General features: G+C 36.7%; 1 protein-coding gene across 3 annotated transcripts; it reads right to left on the bottom strand.

Annotated features, from left to right (window-relative positions):
* Window positions 1–1495: 1495 nt before the first annotated feature.
* RB195_002993 (uncharacterized protein) lies at window positions 1496–18655 on the bottom strand (the record flags this gene model as incomplete). Of its 3 annotated transcripts, none has more annotated exons than XM_013453457.2 (7): window positions 3006–3085; window positions 3156–3258; window positions 3310–3410; window positions 3529–3598; window positions 4313–4390; window positions 4599–4728; window positions 5686–5717. In XM_013453457.2, 7 exons carry the CDS (start codon window positions 5715–5717, stop codon window positions 3006–3008), a joined length of 594 nt encoding a protein of 197 aa, XP_013308911.2. The 3 variants fall into 3 exon arrangements, with proteins under 3 accessions (XP_064056362.1, XP_013308911.2, XP_013308910.2); XM_013453456.2 differs by lacking the exons at window positions 3006–3085; window positions 3156–3258; window positions 3310–3410; ... (2 more) ...; window positions 4599–4728; window positions 5686–5717 and adding exons at window positions 10111–10199; window positions 10280–10406; window positions 11454–11566; ... (2 more) ...; window positions 12008–12110; window positions 18570–18655; XM_064200481.1 differs by lacking the exons at window positions 3006–3085; window positions 3156–3258; window positions 3310–3410; window positions 4313–4390; window positions 5686–5717 and adding exons at window positions 1496–1626; window positions 9082–9146; window positions 12008–12110; window positions 18570–18610.
* Window positions 18656–26018: the final 7363 nt, after the last annotated feature.

Here is a 26018-nt window from a genome sequence, read left to right as displayed (position 1 = left end):
GGCATCAGCACTGGATAAGAGACTACGTCGACAATTGAAGCGTGATGATAATTACGGTAGGCGGCAGGTCTTTCACCGATCCAGAGTTCAATTGAGGATCGACAGGTCGGCTTATGTTAATGAGGTGTGCCGGAAGAGCCTATTAACACCTGAATGGAAGGGAGAATAGAGTTTCGTGTTCATATTCATGGGATTTACGGGATGCTGATCTGTGGACGACGTCGATTTGTCAACCTCTGACCTCAATAAAGTGTGTATATGTGTGTGTAGGGAGAGCCTGTCAATGTTGTTCTCAATCAAGCACCCGATCGCTCGCTACAATATTCGAGCGCAATATGCTCGCAGAACGCGATAATTGCATTTTGACGTCGACCCCTTTTTTCCGGCCCATAAGGCTCGTTGGGGGGTAAAAACAAGACACCATGGAGGTTTTTAAAAGGGTTTTGTGGGTGTAGATGACGGCTATCGGAGCGAATTCCTTGATGGAGGGATCTACACTTGTCAACACATCACGATTTCGTAACAAAAGTCATCCTTTTTTAAAGAAGTGACCTATCTGTCTAAATAGATGAGTTTTTTCGACCTATTGGGTTGCTTCCAACCTACGAGAAGAAAGGAAACAGAAGGAAAGTGAAGGGAAAAAATAGTTATGAAAAGGTAGACATCCAGCAGCAAACAGTACCTCTCCCTTTTTCAGCCTTTTTCAGGGCTTGATTACTTTTTCCTAGTATCCTTCAGAGCAAAAAATGCAGAGAAAAAAAGAAGTGCGATTCCCTAGCAGTATGTACTAGCTAGAACTTATTAGGAGAAAAGATTTGAAGACAGCGTATCACGAAGTTGAGAATAGTGGAAGCCTCGTGGAAAAAAAAAGTTAGGGATATAGTTTACGAATATGACTGTGGTCGCGGTCAGTTTCCTGCAGCAGTTCTAATAACGGCGTGAGAACGGCTTTTGCTCCTACGAAATACCTTAGAACGTGAACTTAGAACTCTCTTGTACACTCTCTGACTCTCTCCGCACCATATTCATTAGTTTTACTTGTATAGACTGTTGAGGACACTTGATTGATTCTCAACCGCTCGCTCCTGGATGCTGCGCGTGCACGAAAGGTTGGCGTGTTCCAACTTACCTCGTACGGAGGTACGGTGTTTCCCACGCTGTTTTGAGGAAGATTAGAAAAGCTGAACGGAACCATGCCCGTAATCTACACCTTAAACTGTATATTTTTTTATGATGAGCTTTCCACACTCCGTCACTTTCGTGATACGCTCTCTTTAAAACAGTCATTACCACAAATCGTTGCTAAAAGATAAGAACTACTTTTTTCTGGATGAACACTTCTTGTAGAATTAAATGCTAATTGCAGACGTTCTCTTCATTTTACCTAGGTTTCTGGATTTCTACAATTTTTTGATGTGTTGTGGAAAGAAAATGAAAACCAATGAACTGATTAGTGAAGATTTTGATTAAGATCGATAAGGATTGTATGTGTACATCATAACTTCGGATCAGGAAGAGTTGCGGTGGTGAAATCGTGCGCAAGTGGCGCTCTTTCCGCTCTCTCACCATTCCATTCGTTTTGGAAACATTCATTGACGATACTTAATTTCTTTTTGAATTTAGCAACTTAATATTATAAAATTTAAAAATATAGTGATGCGGAAATGTATTGGTCTGTAGTATGAAATTTATAAAATATTTTTGATATCATCTTATTTACTGCTTCATATGAAACGCTGTCAAGAAAACTCTGTATTTTTAAATTCTAGCACACTATCCTGCTCGTCCCGTCGGTACAAATCAATCAAAGGTGAATCCGAGACTTCGAAAAGTTGGGCATTCCAAAAATGTTGTTTTTCGACAACATTCAAAAAGCTGAGTTTTAAAATTTTTCGAGAAAGTTCAAGGGAATTGTCCTTGTAGGATTTCGGTCGTGGAAAAGTGTTGTGCTAAGCATTTGATCGGTTCATCAGCTCTGCATTTTAGTTTATCTTCCCTTCAAAAATTAATTTTTCGTCAGTTTCTTTTGCTTATCTACCCTTACTCTAATTCATGAGATTCAAATTTGATAATAGGGCGGGTGTGGAGCAGTCGGTTAGAGGTCCGTTGCAGCCACACGGTCGACGGTTCGAAACCGCCCAAGTGCAAGCCAAGCCTTTCATCCTTCTGGGGTCGACAAATTGGTAAATTGGCACCAGACTTGTCTGGGAGGATAAAAACACTGACTTGATCATCGGGCTGGCCCCCGCAAGTCATTGTATAGGCCAACACATGTTCCAAAACCTTTACGATTACGAAATCCAGTAAAATGCGTTGGCGCATCCCAAGTGGATTGATACGCCAGTGACTTTGTTCCTTATTTTATCCTAGATTTGATAATTTATTTATTGCCTTAAATCCCCTTCTATTTCCAAGTCCACAACTAATAATAAGTTGCGGCATAAAACGGAGACAGAAGAGAATTTTGACGAACGTTTTTTTTTAACTGAGCACTCATTCGAAAATATCGTAACTTTCGCACAATTTCACTTAAATGTCAGATCAGGCGATAAGTGTCATTTTATCCCGTATAAATGGCGACACATCGATATGGTAGGCGCCAGTCATTGCACTTTTTTTGTCATTAATGAAGACAAAGCGATGTGAGCATCACTGTACGCGCCATTAACGAAGCGAAAGTAGGACGAATTTAGCGGCTTTTTAGGTCCAACTTTTGAATTTCTGGAAGTTTTCCCCGATTTGACAAGCAGTGCAAACTGATCCTCACTGGACGAAGGTTAGGGATCCGCTCCGACCTTCATCCGCATCTGGTCCCATCGTTCTTGTATATGTAATTCGGGCGTTCTTTTGGCGGCGCCGCCGTCTACGTCAGACGCTGTCAGTATGATCGATTAACTGCACTATCGTGACAGTATAGTATTACTGTCTGTATATCTGTAAGAGTTACTGTAGCACAGATACGCTGTACATTTTATTCAGAGATCACGAGTGGTGGGCGGAGCTTTTTATATATCATCCAGCAATAGTGGATTTCTTGATGGTTTTGAAGAGGTTTTGCGACTCTGTCTTTCAGACCGGCGACGATCTGAAATGTTAAAGAAATTTAGGCGATGTTGCTGACACATGTGTAACTTTGGGACAGTGAACCAGCTTACATTTTAACAGCTGCGATTCGTAATTAGTATCATTGTAACAACGAATAATACTAAAATGTAGAGTAGGTTTGGAATCGAAGTTGCACACCGATAACAAAGTCATCTGAAAAGAATTCCATAGCTGGTAATCTCAGGAAGAAAATCTACAACCTACATTTTTAGATTTTCCTTTCTGTGCTGCTCGTAAAATCAGACGATCAGTAAGTTTGGACATATCCTCTAGACCGTTGTCGGAATTCCACCAAATTGAACCTCCTAGATGACTAAGAAGGATATTTTAATTGTTTAAGAAGACAACACTTCAATAATCGAGTTTTTTTTCCTTTAAAAAAAAGAAGAAGAGAAAAAAAAGAAAATAGGAACAGCAACTCACGTTTCGGTGTGCAAAGTGTTACAACTGCCGGTTTATTTCGAGATTTTGAAGTTCGAAGATGTTCTCCCACCTGTAACGCGGAAGAATTTTATTTATAGTATCAGATTTAATCACAATAAAACTGTGATATAATTGCACGAAAGTCGTATTTTACTTCTGGTATTCAGTATAAGCTAATACGTTTACAATTTCATTTTTTTTCCTTTTTTCATGGGTTCGAAAAGTAGAGAGAAGTAGGCAAACTAATAAATATGAATATTACATTATATAAAAGGGATAACTCTAAAAAAAACTGTCGCTGTCCCTGTCACTGAACTGTCAATACTAATAGTTATAAAACGTGTATAAAATAATACGCATATTTAAAACGACAGCAGTCAGAATAAAAAAAAATAAATTTAAGAAAAAATTTTAAAAAATTAAAAGCAATTAGAATTCAAAATTATAATTATACGTAAATCACTGAGATTTTATATCTTCTGTTATTAGATGAGAACATTATATCTCTTTTTAGAAGACACTGTGGAAATACGGACTATCCTCTTTTGACTGACTCATTACGTCAAAATCAATTTTTACGGTAAAATCATCGCGGACACCAAAAAAATCCTTATTTCATTGCTCTACGTATTGGCTGAAAAAGGCTCAGAAGTAAAACTCTCTGTACTTTCTGCACAGATCTTGCAGGAAATTCCAGAAAGACTCATTTGATAACTGGGAAACGTTTGGAAAAATTTTTCTGCAAATACACCAAGTTCTTTTTTCATCTTGCGATATCGATTACCTCAATCCATCTCTTTCTTTTGTTTAAGGAATACTCAACTTGAGGTTCGAATTGCGGAAGTTGGTCACAGGCGACTTTCTAAAAATCAATACATTAGCCTCGTAGCCGATAAGTCCCTTCTCAATTAGCCATGTAGATTTTTGCAGAGTGGTCCCATAGCGATTGGTCAAACTATTGGTGAATTATTTTTTTTTTTAGAAATTGATCAATATGATAGTGGCAGATCAGAAGAAGTGAGTATGACTTTGAGAGATTTTTGTCCAGTACGCGAAAGCGATGAACTTACCCGATTAGAAAATCGATGACCAAAATATCGATCGCATCGCCAGTCCCGTTTCACTCGTGTAGCGTTGGGTAGCGCGTGTTTGAACGGTTTTTTCGAGCACTGGGGCTTTTGAAGGAGAAGATCGTCTATCCTGGAAATCCCAATAACCAGTTTTTCTTGCGATCAATAAATCAATAGGTGGTTTCTAGAGAACAATTGCGAAAGCGCGTGGTCCATTAAAATAACGAGCGCACACAAAGAAATTTAGTCCTGCTTTTGTTCATGGATATGCAAAAAACATCTCTGTGCTAATTGGATCTGCTCTACGGGAAATATTCTCCCCACTGATAATAACGTAATATTTTCAAAAAATGATGTTTTAGCATTGAATTCTAAGTGTTTTACTAGATTTCAGTCGGCAAAACAAACGTTCACCAATCGATTGATGCCCAGATATAGCGACGGAGATCAAATTGAAGCGAATTATAAGGAAAAAATTGCCGATCCGCGTTCCTTCGTTTTTTTTTGGCGAAAAATTGCCGTGGTTGCTCTACGCACTTGCAAATTTACCATAACCATCAAGGAATCCTAATTGCTATCCTTCACACTCTGTTCATGTTATAACTACAGGGAAAAATCAATAATGATCAAGAATCAAACAACCTCAAACAAATCAGTAGGAGGAGGTGTGAGACTGGCTGTCTCTTGGGAAGATTAGTAGTAGAATGCATAGAAAATGAGAAAAAAAAAAGCATTCCGTTCATTCAACTCTCAAAAAATCCACAGAAAATTGTATCTGTGAATATTTTTCTTCGAAATAATCCTTAATCGATCGATTTATCGAGTAACCAGTTAGTCCTAAGAATCGATATCAGGCACAGAGAGCGCACTATTTTGTAACACTTGGCAGTCTAACGCATCTCAGGCTCTAAATTCCCTTATGAATTTTTATTAAAACATTAATTTTTCCGTTAGTTTTGATTTAATTCGAGAAATTTCATTTTTTCAAAATGTCAAGAAATGACTAGTAATTTTTTTTAGTATATTCCATTCTACAAAATTAATCATTAAACGTTTCTGCTATATTTTCAAAAAAAAAGAGACTTACTCGGCATAATCGTAGATGTAAGGAGACGACATGTTATTTGTAAAGGTCGTAGTTGCACAATGTGAAATTTTTTCGGTATTTATAACGCACATATGAGGTGCTATTGTGCAAAGTTATGCAATCGACGCGTGCTTTCTATGACGTCACTCTCTTTCGCGTCGCGTCGTCGTTCGCGCTTTAGGAAAAGAAAATGGAAATATTCACAAATGTTTTCCCAGTTTTATACCGTAAGACTTCAGAAACTCTGCAAACTAACTTTTAAAAAACTTAAGAAACTTCTATGAACGTTACGAAAATAAATTCCAAAAAATTATCAGAAACTGCAGAAGAATTAAATTTTCCTGTCTCAGTATATTTCCAAATGGTCGGCTGCTCATTCCCCTCGATTCATCATTCGCATTCTATTTTCTTACAGAATTGTTTTTTTCACCTTCTTCTCTTTTCTTTTTTTTTTCTGTTCCGGAAAAAATTGTTTCTGCTTTTCTGAAATTTTAAACTATAAGAACTCAAGAAGCTGCAGACTTGCAAAAACTTCCAGGAACGTTTTTGCAGACATCTATGAACGTCAGGAGACTAAATTCCAGAAAAATCTCCTTAACAGAAATTGGGTTGGGTCAAATTGGATTAAGTTGCCCGGTTTCAGAGTACATTTTCAAATGTTCGACTGATGTCTCTTCTCAATTCATCATCTTCACTCTTTTTTCTTCGAAAACTGCACTCTCCACTTCGCTCTCTCTTCTTTTTCTCTTCTTTTTTCTCTTTCTTTCTTATTTTGCTTCTTCGCACAACTTTCAAACGCTGCGATTTTTCTGCTAAGAGATGAGATGTGGTTAATTTGTAAATTTCTATTCCATATTCTTAACAAAATTTCATTCAAATGCTTTTTTTCTGAAAATGGTTCAGAACAGGCACAGATTATTATTTTTTATCCCTAGAATTATTAACATGAAAAATAAAGAAACAATTACTTCCTCTCCTACTTTCTTTGAAATTTTGAAAACATCTTCTGATAGCGAATATATCCAAACATTTTTAGCGCGACCAAAATCCTCCCTTGGATTTTTTTTTTGGAACGGAAAACAGCTAACTACAGAAGTTTCACTATCGACGCAACCACTGAAGTCTTGATGAGTTATGCCGATCCATTAAAAATCGAATCTTTAACCCGTATCAATGCTGAAAGACCACTGTAGGGGTCCCAAGTGTTCCACAGTGCTGTGGTGTTCATCTGCCGCATATGTTACTCTCTTAATAAGTCAATCTCGGTCGGCTTTGAGGTGCCGACCGGCGATGATTGATCACTACACATTGTATAGCACTTGGGACACGCGATTGTGCGGACCATGTGGATCTGAATTTATCTGATTTGACAGAGATCCTCTAACTGTGGACTGCTCAAGAATTAGTTTAGAATTCGCATTAGAATTCGGACTTTCATCATATATATTGGGTAGTTTTCAGAGGAAAACCTTAGAAGCACTCATTTCTGGTAGACATCCTACTCTCCCGACTCATTCCTAAGATGCATTGAAAATTTCTGTAGTTTGCAGCGAGTTAGGTAGAAACTTTTATTTCTGTTTTTTTTCATCTTTTTAGCTCTGTAAAATAATTGAGATTCTAATCAAAGATAAGAAATATGTAAATGAAACAGTAAAGGTAAAAAATGAATCAACAAATAAAGAAACTGAAATATAAATATCCACAAAATTCCTTGTTATTTATTTTGTGAAAACAATGCTTTCGAATATGCCTAAAGGAACTTTTTTATCTTTTATTTAGTTCTGGAAAATTTGTTCTGGTCAAATCTGGAATTCAAACTAAAAATTAGAGTTACAAAATTTGAATGATTTTTTGACCGTAATCGTGAACGTTCAATTTTCACCCGATAGGTGAAGAAAGAAAACCAAATTAATAAAGAAAATTGTCTGCAATAGGAATGAATCAGATCTACAATTGTTCAAAGAATTTTGCTTCTTCCCATAAAAAACGCTACATACATGCTCTAGTGCTCCATTGTAACTATATTAATTCATCGTTGCGAGGTCCCAAAAATAAGGAGTTTCATTAGAAAAACAGGAAGATCATCTAACCTTAATACTTTTGAACGAACTTTGGACGTAACGTAAAATTCGCTGTTTCACTGAAATTTGAAAAGTTAAAAGAAGTACTCGTTCCTGTGCGGACAGAATTGTCTGCGGTGGGTGGATGAGTTGGTTGTTCGCTTGTCTTTAACCATTTCAGACACCTACAGTTGAAATCTCGAGGAGTTCTGGAGGATTCTCTAGTAACACTATGGTTATGCTTTTAGTACTATCGCGCCATCTTCAAAATATTGTCAGAATATTTTAGATTTGAGGTGAGGACGAAATATAGTTTATAAATAGAGGCAGCGGAAGAAGCAAGGAGAGGTTTTGGTTAGGTTCCAAAATTTGAGGACATATCCGAGTTTCACTTAAAGAACGCAGCCTCGAATCAAAATTTCTCACTTAAGTTTTGTTGGAATTCAGAAAAAATCATGAGAAAGGCTTCTATCATATGCCGATAAGTAACAGTAGATAAGAAACGTCGGACCCCGACGTGAGAGTAAGCTAAGAAGTAAAAATGTTTCCAAACACATTCTAAATTTTACAACAAAAAACACAATATCTGTAAAAAGTGAACAAGCGTTTGAAGAAACATCTCTGGAGAACTTTGTTCACCTCTGTACATGCACAAAAGTATTCAGCTAAGCTCAATCTTTGCACGTGCGCACGTGTTTCGGAAGATAGACTCTTTTAGCACCGAAGCAAAAATTGATTAAAATTAAATAAATTTAAAAAATACTTAATTAAGTAATTGAATTGAAATTGAGAATGGTAGAAATGATTGATTTGGAAAATTGTTGGAATTTGCCACTTTAGCATAATTTCTAACTACCACATCTCGATAACTGATCGTTTGATTGATATTTGATAAATTTTTTGTCAACTAGTTAAATGAGAAATTAAAACTGTCAAAAATAGAGTTTAAAATAAAAACTCGAAATAATATTTGAACTTCTAGGAAAATTCGGACGGAAAAACTCGATGCGATAGGCTGTGAACTGCAAATAAAAGTCGAAAATGCTCTCAAACTCGTATATGTACCTAATCGGAACCCTCTGCTCCACTCCTTTCTCTATTTCTAAACGAAATTACACTTTAACTTTCCCCTCCTTTCAAATATTTTGATTTGACAATATTCTAAATATAGTCTGAAAGCGCTGAACGCATTTAACTTGAATTCCTAATTAATTAATTTAATTAGATCTTCAAGCGCTGTAGAGCATTTTTTTCTTTCATACAAAAAGTTCCTTTCGTATGCACTTTTCTATTTCATTAAGGTAGCATTTTCTGTGCGCTTAGGTTATGAACAAACTTCTTCAACTCTTCTTTTGAACTCTGATAATCGGCTGGAATGGAAGGGCCAACTTTATTCGAAACCTTTGAACGATCAACCCACAAAATTTTTGATCTCTTCGATTTCTCAACGAACTTGGGCGAGCAATTTCCAGTTGGAGAAATCGTTGATTCATTTACTGGTTCGTCATAAGTAATTTTTCAAAACCAAACAGCTAAAAAAAATGCCTTACTTGACAGAAAATCCGCCTGGATATGCACTTACGCAGTTTTGATGTCTTATCTGCTGCAACTCTGCCTGGCTTTTTTCAAGTACTAGAAAAAACACATAATTTTGCTCATGAGCTCATAAACTCAAAAAAAACTTACAAATTACCTATTGTTATTATTAAATTACCTTACTCAGCTATTTTAGTTATCTATTATTTATTATTGTTATTTATTTATTTATTTATTTATAATTTGGTTAGTTATTTTTGCGGTTTTAATTTTTCCAGTTACCCATGAAGAGATTTATCATATTAGATTAAAAAAATGTGTGGATTTGCAATTATGCTAAAGTAGATTTCAGAGATGATCTTAATCGATCGTATCTATCACATTTTGAAGTTTTTTGAAGTTTTTGAATCAAATTTCATTCCATTCCCGAGACTATCCAGCCTTTGTACCCCTATTTATTTATCTTATGTGAAAAATGACTAAGTTTTTTTTTCTTAAAACCCCATTCAAGATATGTTTACAAAAAAAATTTTTTGGATCGGATGGGCTCCAAGAATTATCTTTGGGACCACTTAGTCTTGTTCGTTTAAGAGTTCTTCTGGTTTTTTATTTAGACCCAGGTATTATTGCAGGTTAATATGTATGTTGTTCAAAGAAAAAATTTATTGAGAATTCACTATACAATTAAGAGAAAATATCACAGGCATAAGGTAGAATTGAGATACGGGAGCGTCTGTCCAGCGCAAAGACGACCTCCCGTTAATAAATACCCGTGTTGACCCGTCGCTTCAGAGGTGGTCTGTAGTTGCTTAATTTCTCCGTAAGATCACTAGGTCCTTAGCAGTGCAGCCACTATTAATAGAATCCATAGTGGCACCGAAGTAAGAACGGATGACGACGACATGAAGAGGCTTTCCACTGAAATTGTGGGATATTGTGCTCTAATCTCAAATAATGACACAGCACTAAAATACGACGATAATGGCAACTGCACTTACCATCGCCAATTTCATGTATCTGAAAATCAATGTTGTCGTTGAACGGTACGGATTCGTATTCGTGTCGTTGCGACAATCGCTCGCCTCGCGTTACTGTAGACCAAATGCTATTCCCGACGGTTTCTACCTAAACCAAGTTCATTAGACTCCGTTGCGATCGATCCTAAGGAATGCACCGCAAAGAAAACGAGAAGGGAAAAAGAAGAGAAAGAGAAAAAGAAAAGAGAGCGGATTTCACGAAAAATACGCAAAAAAAAAGATAAGCTAGGATGCGAAGACTGCCAAAGTGGAGTAGGCACAAAACTATCTTCGGGAAACCCTGGGCTAGCTACAAATGTATTAAAATATTTTTAAAAATCGAGAGCTACAACAGCAAGAGGAAGAGAAAGGGGACTAAGCAAGTACGAGCAAAAAAATGATAGGGTCCAGAGAGGAAGGAGAAATAGTTGAAAATTTTTTGGATTCTATACACATATCACTTTCCTAACAAAAACAAGGTGTGAAAATAAACTCCAATAACAACCAGCGCTGTGTTAAAGATGTGAAACAATTCGATTTTTTTTGCAGTTGTGACTTTTGATGCTTAAAAATGTCATGAATGTCTTTTTGCACAGTACGGAAATCGGAAATACAGCAGATTTGAGCCAGCTCATCAGTATGTGTGCATCAAGAGGCACTAAAAACAAAAAAGGAGAAAAAAATTAGATGAACGGTGGATTTATACTACAATGAGTTAAAAACGCTGGGGATTATATGTGATCCTAATCGATCGGCATCGACGATGTAGACAAAAAAATGAAGAGAACTCTGTGAGAAGATCATTACGTATACGTAGAAGGGAGTGGAGAACGACAAGGCAAGGAACCTTTTTTCACTAATGAATAGAGAAGGAAATTGAAGAAAAAGAATAAAGAACGAACAAGAAAGAAAGGAGAACCAGCGACATCGAAAACGTTCCGCTCAATTTCTATTCAGATCAATTTTTTCGACAAAGAACCGGAATCCTAACAATTCCTCCAGAAAGGAATTCTTCTGCGTTCTGTCTAAGAAAACCCTAAGGTAGAGCAGAACGAGAAGAAAACGGGAGGATGCTGGCAGAAATTAGAAATTGGAGTCAAAAACAGAGGAACTGCAGCAAATCGTACGCTTCAAAATAGTTTGCTTTCTAACTCACTTTCTGGAAGATATTCGTCCACAGTGGATCGGCAGGCCAGTCCGATTCCTCTGGTGGTGGTGATTCGGTGGTGGTTGTGGGTCTCCTGTGATGACGATGATGATGATGGTGACCTGAAATGAAACAAGTTGATAGTTGATCAAAAATAGCAGGTTATTTTCCCACTTACCGTAATCTCCGACATGTATAATCATTTTGAGCTGATGTGTGGAGCATAAACCTCCTCTGGTGTTGTCCAGTCCCCATGGGGTACCAGTAGAAGTGGCTGAAAAGGATGGATATTGATTCTTCCTAGTTCGTTACTAGATTAAAGATAAATGGGGGACTTACTTATAAAGTAGTAAGTATGTCCAGGCCGATAATCCAGAGCGGATGGATTCGGACTAAGTAGCCGGAAGGAAACTTTGACCTTGTCCCTTCTCATTGGTGAAATACAACGACCTAATTCTTTTGCTGTGGACGATAGGGTGCAAGACTCGTAATCCGATTTGGAAACCTGAAAAATCCAGAGATTTGTAAAGATTCACATATATAGATGGAAGCTCAGCTCTTACCCTATAAATGATGCTTTGTTCGGTATCCATAAAATCGACGTCGGGGTCATAGAAAGGGCAAACAATGTCCATTGCATCTCCAATGGCAACGTATTGTTCCAATCTTAAATGTGCTTTTTTTTGCGGAATTTATTGACGGTTAGTAGTCTATTAGCACAGTAAAAACGATTAGTTTTGAATTTTAATAAAAGGTACGAAACCATGTTTCTTCAAAATCCCACGAATAAACAGGCATCCCATATCCGTAGGTGATTTCGTCGGTAAATGTCTTTTACACTAGTGTAGTACATAAATTTTCGCCATAGGACATCATAAATTATCCTTAATATCTTCCAGGATGTCATAATTTAGGATGTCAGCATGGTAGTAAAGGCGGTAGCGATATGTACTTTAAGGTGGGGGATTTATGGACATCCGTTCGCAGCGTAGTGGAAAAGAAAAGAAATTGTAGAAAAATGTCAGAAAATTGCGCAGCATTATTGCGTAGGGATACATTTCGTTTTATTTTTTCATTTTTTTTTCTGCTGACGAAAACCGTCGTTTTTCATAGGATTTGGAATCTTTTTTTTTGTTGCTGACAGTTTTTTGTCCAATTGACTTCGATAACCAGTAAACTTCCTCGTTTTCCCTCCGTTATGACGTAGTATCCTCTTGTCAAATGATGTCAAAAATTGTCCGTGACACCTTAGCACGATCTGTCAATGGAAGTGTCAACTGGAAAAGAAGCCGCCGGCAATCCGCGCTACCGCACTCGCGCGATGTTTATCTCGAATGTTCTGACGTACAATTACGGACCTAATAGATGGATTTCGCGGCTTTATCTCACAGGTGCTCGGCGCCTTTTAGGAGCACCGCCACGCTTATAGTACATCGAAATTTTTATGGATATTTCTGCCAACGGCATGCTATCAGCAAAATGACGGTAACACAAAGAAGCCCGCTACGCCGAAATAGTTCTATGGATGGATCTGAGTGTCTTCCCCGAAATGGAAATCCTATCCCCAAATCTGGAAGATCGATTGCATTGCTGCTATGTAAAGGATATCCTTAAACAAATAGTGGTCTTAGTGATCAATGAATGAGTGCCACTATAGTCAGATAAATCCGATCTGATGCTAAAGTAAACAAAATTCTAGTAGAGAGCGTAATATGTTTGCGTCATAGCACTTCTTTGCTACTGGGACTCGTGTGAGCAACGAAGAACCATGGATTTTGGAAAAAATGTGATCTTCAATAGGACGAGTGCTACTGTAGAGGATCTCAGCACGAAAGTCAGCTCGAAATAAGGATGAAGAACACTGGAGTTGTGCGAGAACTTCTTTCTTACGGTGGCTTCGTGTGCAAGGGATCGAATTTTTGCTCAAAAGGGACGCAAATCAATAATTCCAATCAAAAATCAGGTTTCTGTGCCTGAATTTGCTTTCGCCAAATCCATTAAAAATTTAAGTTCAAATTAAGTTTTTAATAGATTTGAGAATAAATTGTGTAGAAATGATCTCTACCATTTATTATCTAAAGCTTGGAAGCCATTAAATTCCACTACTGCAAGTACGATAGAATAAAATTATTTCCAAGTGTGTGTTGTATTACGTCGGCAGAGAAATTAGGAAATAGGAAAGTACGTTACAAAAATCCCGTCTGACCTGAAATTCTCAAAAATGACGAATTTGTTGTGGTGGAGAATTCAAGAAAATCTCAACAAAAAAAAACTGTGGCAGATGTGAACCAGCTCATTTGCAGTACACTCTCTGAAGAGATTTCTGGTAACCGGTTTCGAAGTTCTATAAATCTCCAGGACTTCTGATGCGCTTGGATCCGAGGACATTCAGCAATTCGCAAGTGAAAAATACCATCTGGACTTATAGGCAAGATGATTATTTTGTAGAACAAAAAAAATCACTTTCACCTATTTCTTCCGTTTATACCTACTTAATTTCGGCTTAAAAATAGTCCCAGAGCTCTGCGACTCTGAATCCTGCACGCATTTTTGGTAAGCGATTTTTCAGAACACCATCGGCCTGACCTTATGCTAATCGCAACCAAATAGAAGCTAATTCTAGTGAGGTGAACTGAAGGTGACTGCAATCAGTTGAAGAGGACCCAATCGACCGCATTTTTTTTTCGGGCAGATGGTAGTAGGCTTAAAATTCATGTTGATTAGGGTGTGGACCAATGTTTTTAAATCCTTAAAGAAATCCTTGTTTCTATATTTTCTGTTTTCAAATGCTCTGTAGTGTATGGTGAAAGATAGAACGTGAGCATAGGAATCCCAGGGAAAAATAAGGACTTAGAGGCCTTTCGATCGGTGACCATGCGCATCAAGCCCACATTCCTGGACCGAATCGTGATCGTGGAAAAGCAAGCTGGTGGCTGGCTTGATGGAGTGGTATGTTTGGTCTGGTGCTCATTAATTTCCGCCGAGCGAATCGCATCGCTCCAACATGTGTTCTTTATAGTTTACACCACCACTTGACTGACCCATTACGCTGCATGAAACGAGAAAAAAGTGATGTTTCTGTCCACGAAAATTCCCCCGAAAAATCCTAACAGCTGCTGTGGACAAAAAAAAATTTCTTTGTTTTTTGCATTAACCTCGAAAGTTCAGAGTATTCTGAGGGGGTAACGTAGCCATGGCGCGAAAATTCGAACAGGAAGAGCATCGACGACTGATTCCCGACATGTGTGGAGTGTAAATCTTTCTTCTTATGGCATGTTTACCCTTAGCTGATGGATCGTAATCAATCTTAGCGCCGTTATCTGTTGCTTGACCACAGCTGGCCAGCTGCAAAGCATTTGCTTAGCACCCGGTACTGCCGGATCAGTAGTTAAACAGACTTATACTCATAGTCGAGTGAAATACTGCAAATAAGGTGACGTGAATACCATGCATATCGATTATTTGCCACGTCCTAATTTTTTTCCTAGTTTTCTCCTCAGGACTGCTCATCCTTTTAGATGGAAAGAACGAATAAAGTATATCTTGGGATTTTTTTTCAACTAAAATGTATCAGCTACTTTGGCGGATTAGACAGGATAAACTCGTTTCAGAATTTCACTTCTGTTCTCTTCTTGACTTTTTTCTAAGATCTAAGCTGAATAAAATTTCACAAGCATTCCGAAAAAATCTTTAGTATAATATGAAAGTCATTTTGTAATATGTTTTAAATTTCTGTTTTTATCTCATTTATATATTATCTTTATCTTCTTGTCCTATTCATTTATGTTTTGCATGAAAAAAGATAAAGTGATAACGATGCAAAAACAAAAACAAATAAATTGTGTAGACTTATGGAGAAAAATAGAATACAATCTTTGCTAAAATACGTATAAGTTACCGAAAAATTTAATACGCTCACGAACTAAACCGGAAAGACTTATGTTCGTTTGCAATCTTACCTTTTTTTTCTTATTTTTGTTTTTGCTAACAAATATAGAATTACCTTATGCAGTGGTTTGTTATAAAAGTACAATATTTTAATATAGTCTGCAATAGCCTTTAAAAAATCTTAAGAGATATTATGACCTCATATTAAAAAAAAGACTAATAAGAAAAAGAAAAACAAGAATTTCCGTCCAAAAAATCCCTAAACAGGTTATTGGGTTACAAAGAAACGAGCATAAGTACAGAATAAAATTTAAAATTTAAAGGAATTTTGCAACCACCTAGAGAAACTTATTCCTTGAAAAAATTCATAAGAATAGAAGAAAACGTGTGCCGCTAAATAAGTTAAAATAGTAATCAATCCCCGCGTTTCCAATCAAGATTTGAGTTTTAGAAGGGGATAAAAATGAATTTTTGGAAAATTTTTTAAAAAATGGTGAAAATGTTGAGGAAACAGTCTAACCACTAACACAATCTTCTCATTTAATCACACTACCCACTCCTCGGTAACCCATAACAGTTCGAATAAATCAATAATCCGACCTTTGTGCTACAACGCTACCGTCAGCTGTAGCGGATTACTGTCGCATAAAAGTGCTACCGACTCGTGTACCAAGCGATTTACCGTATTTACACAGGCGGTTTCAGCAAGCACGATTAAAGGGAGTTAATCGATCGATCGTTAGGTCACGAGTCCATGTGTTAGAACACAGTGGTGTGCTACCGTTTTGACATTGACAGACCCCTTAAATTTCTGCTGTTGGACGGATGTACAAGTCGAACAGCTGTGCGTGTGTTGAAATCGCGGCTAATCGTCGTCGACTGAAGTTTTTGAACGGAAGCGTGACAACTCGTCCGGAGATGTGAGCAATTTAACGACAAGTTGCAGAGAAGGCACGGAAATTCATTCTGACGTACTTATTCGATAACAAAACGCGTCGTCATCGAGGAGCGCTGATTGAGAAGGATGAGCTCCGCCGTCGCAACGTAATGATGTCCAGTTTTAAGGCGACGGAAATAGCCACGGAAGAGATGCTTGAGGATAGTAAATACCTTCAGTACTTAAGTAGATCAAAAGCGATCATTTTCATTGCACTCCATGATCGGGAGCTGATAAAGAGACAGTAAGGTTGGCGAGCGATAAGGATCGCTGTTTACTTTTCTGTACATGTTAGTGCACTTTTCAGCAATTTGCAATTTAATTGCAATGATTAGATATTAAAGTTTAAAAAATCTTGAATTCTTTATCAATTATTTTACTGTCTGTTTAGTGATAAAATTATTAGATTCATTAATTCAACAAAGTGTAAAGTGTAAAGTGAAGTGATGAAGAAACAACGTTCCCAAATCCCTGTCTAACTGAAAAAAATATATAGTTTAAGGATAACTCATGAGCTTCCCAAGCACAGATCCGGACTGAGAACATTCCCTTGGTAATGTGGCATCGCTTCCGAAAATTGCCTGCATTTTCGCAAAACAAAAGTCATATTTTTTCCAAAATATATGTGGTTACTGATACACTGACATGAAATTCGTCAAAAAAACCCGCACAGTTATGGCCAAATAATTCATTGGAAACTGAAGTGCAAGTGGAGACAGCTATGCGATTTTTTTCAATTAATTTGACTTTACAAAGGCTGATCGGATGCCCGCCAGAGAGAAATTTAATATAAATTTTTCAGAGGAAATTGTCGGTTTTACTCACTGTAATTTTATAGAAGCGACAGAAAAAATTTGGTTCAAAAAACGCTTGAAGTTATTTGAAAGATACGAGAACTGGAGCAGAACATCTCTATATGAAGCAAATTCGTTTTACAATTTCATCACCAATCTCTATAAATTTTCTGAAAGTTTGGAAAAATTCTAAGTTCATTAAGCATTTTCTACTTGTTTTCAAAGATATTAGTACTAATAGCCGCAGCAGTCGGTGTGTTTTCAATTGAAATGTAACTTAAAACAATGGAATAATAAATTAAAAACCAAAAAATATGATAAGAAATGCTAAGAACTTATGCAAGTTATAGATGAGGTGTAATTTTCGTTAAAAGATATCTCATCATCATAGAAAGGAGTAAAACAAGAAATTTTTACCACTAGGTTGAGTCCCCAGGAAGAAAAAGCAGCAGCCATTTCCCACAGTGAACTTAAACAAACGAACGGCGGCCGCGTTTTGCATATTGATAGGGTGCAATTAAGGGCTTAATTATGTGTGAATTCCGCAGAAAACACGGCCAACTCGGAGAGGAACTTGTTGAACTCGCTGTTGAACTCAAACTACCTCCACTTAGCCAATCTGTTCTTCGAAGAAAAAGTGCTCAGAAATTAAGAGGAGACCTGAGTGTGAGATGAGGAACGAGTGACGCCGCTTTGAAAATGTCCCTACATTAGGAATTAGGGTCATAACTTCAGGTTTTAATGCGATAACATCCAATTCCACCTTGAAGATAACAAAAAGCATACTTGATTTTTTTTTTGTGAAAAAAAGAAAAGAGGAGTGGAACTTTTGCCGGATATATCTCTAAACTCATAAGTGTCGTAAGGAATTTCTCTAGTTTAGAAACATTTTTAAAAGTTAGAGGGAATCACAATGAACCAAAACTAATCGATTTTTGGGGCTAATGGCTGCTTTCGGCTGAATTTTTGGTTACAAAAACTGATAGATTTCGCAGCAAACTGAGTTTCAGGGCTTCAAACAAACAAACTGAATTTCAGAATTTTTGGTTACAAGAAACTGGTAGATTTGGAAACAAACTGAGCTCCAGAGTTTCAAACAAACAAACTGAATTTCAGAGTTTCTTCCAAGTTTTAGTATGTTTTGTATAAGTTAAATGAGTTATGAACTACGAAAATGAATAAACTGATAACAAATTAAAGAAATCTCAGATGATTGGTTTTCGTATTTCTGAGTACACCATTTTTCAGACGATTTAAAGAGCAAAAATTTAAGATTTTTTTTCGGATTAAAGACGTGATTAAGAGGAAATTCCCTCTTTGAACAGTATTAATTGACTTTCGATTGATCGAATTTCGAATTGATTAAGGCGAAGAAAATTTTTTAAAAAATAGAAATAGCTCTTCGTGAAGTTTATAAGAAAAAGTCGTCCTTAAATCTTTGCCAATAAATTGATCAAAATGTTAAGAATGATGGGGTGGAATTAACTGATCAGAGGCGAAACTCACAGCGCATTCGTTGAATTCCAGTAGACATCTGGTAATTTCATCGTTTCAGTTGGAGTGAAGAGGTAATAAAGAACCAATAATAGCATGCTGAAGCTGAAAATAAACTCGAATTTAGGAATTTGATAGAACTCCAATCATAATACGCAATTATCGCGTTAGATTTGCGCGAAATACAGTAGAAATACGGAAATTTTCGGGAGAAAGAAAAAAACAGAAATTAGCTTTATTCACAAATGTTGAGCTAAATCTCGAGACTGCTCCTAATTGCGATGAAATTCGAAGAAGTTGACAGAGAACCGAGATAATCCTGGAGAAAGCAAGTTTTCCTGGATCATTAGCGCACATACGGTCGCAACCCCCGTCGGAACGGTCCCACTGACCATGCGCCATCCAGGCCACGCCCATCCGGCAGAGGTGTCTGCGTTTCCCCGCCGTCATGGAGGAGGGGGGAGGAGGAGGAGGAGGCGGGGTCGAGTGCTGGTGATTTGCATGCGATTAGCGACGAAAAATACTTGACATCTTTAGGAGCGAGCTGCTCACGTATGATAATTCACACCATCAGGTATAAATATAAAGACCATATAGAGGTAAACCGTGGGAAACATAGGTATTGATCGATGAGAGGTATCACCGGCAGGGAGGCAGCAGATTAATGTTTGGAACACTATGAGAAAGAAGGTTTTGGAACGAAACAGCGTTGGAAACTACTCCGAAATAAAAAAGAGAAGTTCATAAATAAAGAATAAATGAATAATGATAAATAACTAATAAATAAATAACAGTAAATAAATAGAAATAATTCAACTAAGAATTTCTCGAACTTTTACAGCAGATTTAGAGAGCAGCTTTAAGGTAACATAATTCAACATTTCTCTAATTCAAAATCTATGGAGACTAAAATACGGACCCTCAATTTTTAAAGACGATTGGAATTTTCTATTTATACTATTTAAACACCATATTCTTCTACATAATGACCTAATAAATTTTATCTAATTTTTTGTATTTGTCAGTCTATAGATGCTGAATGAGCCTTAATTACGAATTACGCAGTATTGACCTTATCTATCTTTTTTTTCAAACTGATTTCTTCACTTTTTCTGATATACTGTTACTGTGACTGATCTGAATAGAAAAAAATCAAATCTATCCTCAAAATCATAAGTAAAATCTCATAAAAATGTTTTTTTTTGATATCACATAATCAGTACTCCATAAGCATTCGGTAATGAGCTGATTGACTCTCGAGGGATCGTCAATAACTTTGTGTTGGAACTACAATCAGTATTTAATGAAATTGTACAGAAATGAGAGAGCTTGAAAGGTTTTTTTTTTCCACAAAAATTGGGATTGTCTAGAAAAATTTTGCCAATAAATGTGCAGTAGCTATATAGATTAGTTTTGATTATGCTGTTTAGTAAAAAAACAATGTATGGAGAAGAAAAAATAAGGGAAAATTCCTTCTCACAGCTTTCCAGTATTTCAGTGTTTGTGCTTTAAAAATCCTAAATAGCTGTGTTTATAACACTCTCCATAGTTTCTAATTATACCCTGCAACTATTAAGCACTTGGAAAAAAGCTGGAATCCGAAGAAATCTTCCGTAGCCTTCATCTAGGGTAGGCTTCAATAGTTTTTATGCTTATTGATCTTCTGATTTTCTTTGCCAAATACGTACCCTACGAGTCAGCTGGAATTGTAGCCATGCTCCATTCCGTGGTTAGAAATTTTTCATTTTCAGAAAAATGAGAAATAAATGCAGAGTTTTTTGTTTCAATTTACCGAAGATAATAATTTAGCGAAAAAATTTATTTCAGAGCTTCTTAAAATTCCTTGACTACAATATTGGTGTCGAAAAGACTAGAATATTGGTGTTGACGGAAGAGAGAAAGTTGTCCTAACCATGACCCAACAGGATACGGGTTTCTTGATTACGGGTTACGTTGGTTACGGGAGAAAACAAGAAACCGTATCCTGTTGCGTCATGGTTGTGGTGCTGTTTTCTTTCTCGTAAATGAGCTGAAAAATATGTTTAAAAAAAAACACCAAAAAGTCTATGTAGGCTCATTTTTAAAGAGGTGGACTATTGTTTGCTTCTTTTTGAACTCATATTTTTGAGGAAACCAGCGTAAGCGAAATACGAAAGAATTTCTAGGACGGCGCCATTATCATTGGATTAGTACACGGCTTGGCCTAGATCCTTGCCGCTTCCTAGCTTAATGGCGCCATTTTTTAAGGGGCTAAAATCAATGATAATGGAGGTCAGAATAACGTAGAGATTCTGACCTCCATTATCATCGATGGAGAATTTTGAGTATACCTATTTGTTGTAGTTCTTCAAAGTTCCTCCTTCAAATTTCTTTCTCACATCTCAAATTTGAAATCATCAAAATTCTCCGAAAAAAAAACCGAAATTAGCAGTATATTTTACTTCTTGACTTATTTCATAAAATATCCTGAACCAACTAAATGTTGGATTGCGATAAAGCCTAGTTCTGTCGAGATCGAATATAAAGGCACAGAGAACATGGTCAAAGTAAAAAATCTAAAAATCAACTTGTCCTAAATTTCACTTAATCAGAAGAGATTATTTGAATTAGATTTGAAGCCGAGTGCACCCTATTTCATAGGTTTTTAAAGTTAAAATCGTTCAATCAGAGCTTGTCAAAATTTTGAAAAAATTTTTCCCACTATGCCATCTGCATTCTGCTCCAAATATACGAGAAGTCTGAACTCTTGCTCGATTTTTCACCTTAAGAAGGGGGAAATGAGTTCTTTTTCCTGAGTTCTCGAAATTCTTGGAATCGGTGAAGAACCCTGTTGTACAATTTTGTGGATGAGAAATCAGCAGCGCTTGATAGTCATCGATATTACGCCGGATAAACGTGATTCGAGACGGATCGCCTTGTTTTTTGTGGCTGGCTCGGAAGAGTGATTATCTTTCCAATAGATGTGCTGTACTACGTCTATAGAGAGAAAAAACATCGGTGTTGACAGCGTTCCCGAAATTATTATCATTTGTTCGATACGTAGGCTGGGAGGGTGAAATTCTGAGTTCTGTGATCCGTCGTGCACTTTGAAGAGCTCTCTTCACCGACGTGGATTGAATCATCAATGAGCTGCAAACTTTGGTGAAGCCTTAACGGATGACTGATTGCGCATCGTTATTGTGCGATTCCCGAGAACGATCAGAAATCCCATAATTCTTTCAATTCCTTAGTTTTGAGTAGGATTTCCCTTACTTGGGTCTAGAAAATCCCAAAGACGCAGGACGCCGAATGGAAGAAGGACTTGGAATAACGCACTGCGCTCCTTATGAGTACTTCAAGATCGTTCGAAACGGAGAATAATTCCTTAACATTTGCGATTCTCCCTATTTTTCTCACTATATCACTATTTTTTTTTTTTGAGAATTTTCAATGATTAATTTTAAGTTTTCTTGTTTTTGGATATTGTTTACGGATAATAGAAAATAGAGAAAATTCTCTTACGGGTAATTGTCCTAAGTATGAGCTTTATTGTTTTTTTTTTGAGAAAAAAAACTAAAGAGAATCTGATCAAAAGAAAAACTTCTGAGTATTCCATCATAAATGGTTGCGGAAGCAACGAACATCTTGAGTGGTGATTGCGAGGAAAAGGATTCTGCCAGAAATGATGTCTAGGAAAAGTCCGTTAGGTGTAAGTGGCCATCTAAATATTTGGATGGAGGTACTGAAAGTAGAGAACTAGTGTAATTTTCTTATGAGAATGTTATATATTCCATGGCGGGTGTAGTGTAGAGGTTAGAGGTTCCGCTTCCTGCACGATCGATCGGAGGTTCGAATCGAATCGAATCGAAATTCGAAAGTGCTCAGCAAGCCTTTAATCCCTCCGGGGTCGATAAATTGGTACCAGACTTGTTTGGGAGGATAAAAGCACTGACTTGACACATCGGCTAGCACCCGCCAGTCATTGTATGGGTCGGCTACACGTTCGCAAACCTCAAACGATTCTGAATTGAAGTGGACTTGGGGGCGCATCCCAAACGGATTGATTAACGCCAGAAACTTTATCCTTTATCCTTTACTATATATTCCAAGTGCAAAGCATCATCTGGAAAAGTTTCTGCCAGTTTCTTTGAAGTATTTTTTTTGCGGTACATAGAGTCCTAAGAGGGCTAGGCGTTGAGTGGTGCCTATGTTCGACTTTTCTTGAATTTCGTCACGTCAAATACGTAGCTTTTCTTTAATTGATTTTCTCAAGCAGTAGCTAAGATTGCTGTTTATTTCCGCTAATGTTTCGTCGTTATTCCTTTCGTTCAAGCCTGTAAAATCAAAAATTAATGAGTTAGGGGACTTAAAGGACCTAGCGGCCCGCCCAGCAGATCAAGATCCCTAGAAATTTTGACATAGGTCTACTTCGTTAAAAACGTTAGCTATTGATAAGGAATGATCAATATCAATCCTGGCTACAGTTCGAGCAAACAAATGAAAAAATCTACGAACTACGCTATGGATTGTTCTTTACGAACTTTGGGCCTAATATCCAAGGTCTAACTGAAGTTGCCTCCGACGGGAAGCTCGTTGCACTTGTGAATGGCTGTGCGCGGAATCGGTAGCGACGTGCTTTGAGAACTCCGTCGAAATCAACGAGGACGTTTTCGCTAATTTGATTTGTGCACACAGCACATCCTTCCTTGAAAAAATTCGGAAGAGAAAACCCATGAGCAGGAGCAGGCTAAGGGAATCAGGTTAGGGTCTTTGAGGATCAAATTTTTCGCAGAGATCAGCTTAACCGACTAGCTAACCGTCCTAGGGATGCACTAGGTTTGTTTGCTTAGTTTTCTCTTTGTCCACTAGTAATATCAGTAACAAAGCGACAGTTGCACAGCATGACATCTAACACCTGTACGTTTAGGTCGTAATAATTAACCTTAACAAGTGACGGGTGTCCAATTAATGAAAAAAAAAACTTACGAAGCGATTATAGTATCATATTAGCTATGTATGTCTACGCTTTTTGTAAATTTTCGAAAGAAAAATCGTCGAGAAACTGGCGAGGGAACCGAAGTTATACAGGGTCTTTGTAGTTTACAGCAGAACGACAGTTGTTGAATAGATTAGAAAAAAAACGGAATATGCTCGAAATGGTGACCAATCAATCAATTAATCATAGAATTTTATGAATAAATGTCAACTTTTACATAAGCAAAACAAGATGAGCTACATGAAGTCTTGATGATTCAAACAATTAAGGAACTATTGAGATCGTTACCTTCAAATCGGGGTTAGGATCAAAAGTGCACCTTTTTTTTTATTAACAGCTACGATAGGATTCAAAGGGGTCAGCTTTTATTGATCGCATCCTACAACCATCAGATCATGAGCGTTCAAAAAATAGAAGAAAAAATATTCGTGACGATTCTTCTGACAATTTTTTTTCTGTGCCACTTGTCTGTAAACTGAAAATATACAGTGAGGATTTTTTCCACAAACCTTATCAGAATAATATGATTCAGCTTTCCTTTTCAAACCAAATCATCTAAATGACAAGACGTTTTTCAAAAACATGGGCAAAAATCCATGCAGGAAATGCTGTGTTCGTCAATATTTCTCGATTTTTTCGGAACTAATATTATTTCAGAACAACACTTCCCAATCACCTACAAGCGTAGATTTATTGCATGTTTTATATTCACACTTATTTATTCGGAGTTTTATGGATTTCAATAAATTTCAAATAAGGAGACAAGGCCATTTTGAGAAATTAACTGGGAAATCCACTTGATTTATGTGTTTCTTAAAGATCTTTTTTTTTCGTTTAGCTGTTCGTTCCTCCTTTTTCTGTTTTCACTTTCTCAATTTCTACATGAACAGAATATTTGAGGTATTGCACAGTGCAGTTTCCTGGGTTTTTCCAATGTCATTCACTTGAAGAAACTGTCGTGGGACCCTACCGTTAAGAATGCCTTTCGAGAAATGAATACTAACTTACTAAAAGCTTACTGTTTGAGTTTACCGAAAACGTTATACGGTACCTAGCGGATTTCGTCACGAAAATTGTACTTAGTCTCTCGCGAATTGTCGTATCGAGAATAATTTTAAAAATACGAATGAAATGCATTGCAGATCGACGTCATTCATTAGCCGTCATTTCTGTTCGCTAATGCCGAGATATTTATGTAAATTCGATGTAAAACTAATTATCAAGGATTACCTCCCACTGTGAATCATATGTATTCCTAGAAGCTTTTTAGAAGCCAGCTATTTCTAGAAATATTACAAATAATCCAGCAAAAATCTTATCCAGAAACGCCCGGAGCGATTATCTCACTCTACTTATCCTGTTTACTACCTCGTATTGTTCCGTAAAGAGTTTTCGTAAAGAAAACTAGTAAACATATATAAACATATCATTGCAAAGGAAATATATAACGATACCTATGCGGCAACACTAATGTAACACTTTTAGGAAGGTTCAGCACCGGATTGCCAACTTGTTGTGATATTGGTCAAAATTTTCAAAAATTCAAGTTTTTTTGTTGAATTTTTAGTCGGTTTTTAGTTTTAGTAATATTAAATGTTAAGGGAGATCTTTGTTCAAGGTTGATACTACATCTTTAATCTCAAAAATTTAAGTTATTTAGAAAATTAACATTTAAAAAACAAGAAAATGATAAATTTTAGATTGCAGTTAGTCAAATTCAAGTCAATCATTTAAACTAAATTAATTCAATTTAATTTAATTTAATCTAATCAACCGATTGAATAGATAAAGATTTTGAGTGATGTTATAGAATAAATAGGTTCATTGTGCAATTCATTCATTCGCGAACACACTCATCCACACGTTATTGATTCATTCGTTCACTATTCAGCTAATTACGTAGGCAATTGGATTTTTTGCTCATCCATTTATTTCTTTTCGACGCATTCACTGAAAAAAAAAATTAGAAATAAAGTAATAGTAATCAAAGTAATTAAATTATTAAAGCTGCAATAAAACTTGAACTGAGCATTTCGTGGATGTTACCGCTGTTACAATCTTAATTTTTAAATAATTATTAAGGATAGCATTTTGATGTTCAAAAGTTTATTTCTGGAGTATGGTATCTTCAAAAATGACAAAACTAACCAAACCGGAAGAGAAGTGGTACTCGCTATGACTATAAGCTGAAGCTGACCATGAATTAAAGAGTCTTTTTCTCCCTTTTAGGATGCAGCTTACACTTTTAATGGAAGATTGTGCCTTGTATTACATTTCAGGGGCACTTTTTAAAAAGGGACGAGATATATGTACTTTTCTCTGAACTCCAAACAAGAACAGGAAAAGAGGAGCATAAAATTAATAGAATTCAGAACAAAAGACATGTTAGGAGCATTTTATGTGGAATTTTGGCAAGGATTTTGAAAAAATGTTCCAGAAAACGGGCGTATGAAACGAGTTTCCGATATATCTGATTCAGAAAAGAA

Source organism: Necator americanus, chromosome IV (genome assembly GCF_031761385.1).
Source record: "Necator americanus strain Aroian chromosome IV, whole genome shotgun sequence".
Taxonomy (NCBI): Eukaryota; Metazoa; Nematoda; class Chromadorea; order Rhabditida; family Ancylostomatidae; genus Necator; species Necator americanus.
The sequence above is the reverse complement of the archived record's forward strand: the minus strand, read 5'-3'. Positions and strand labels throughout refer to the sequence as shown.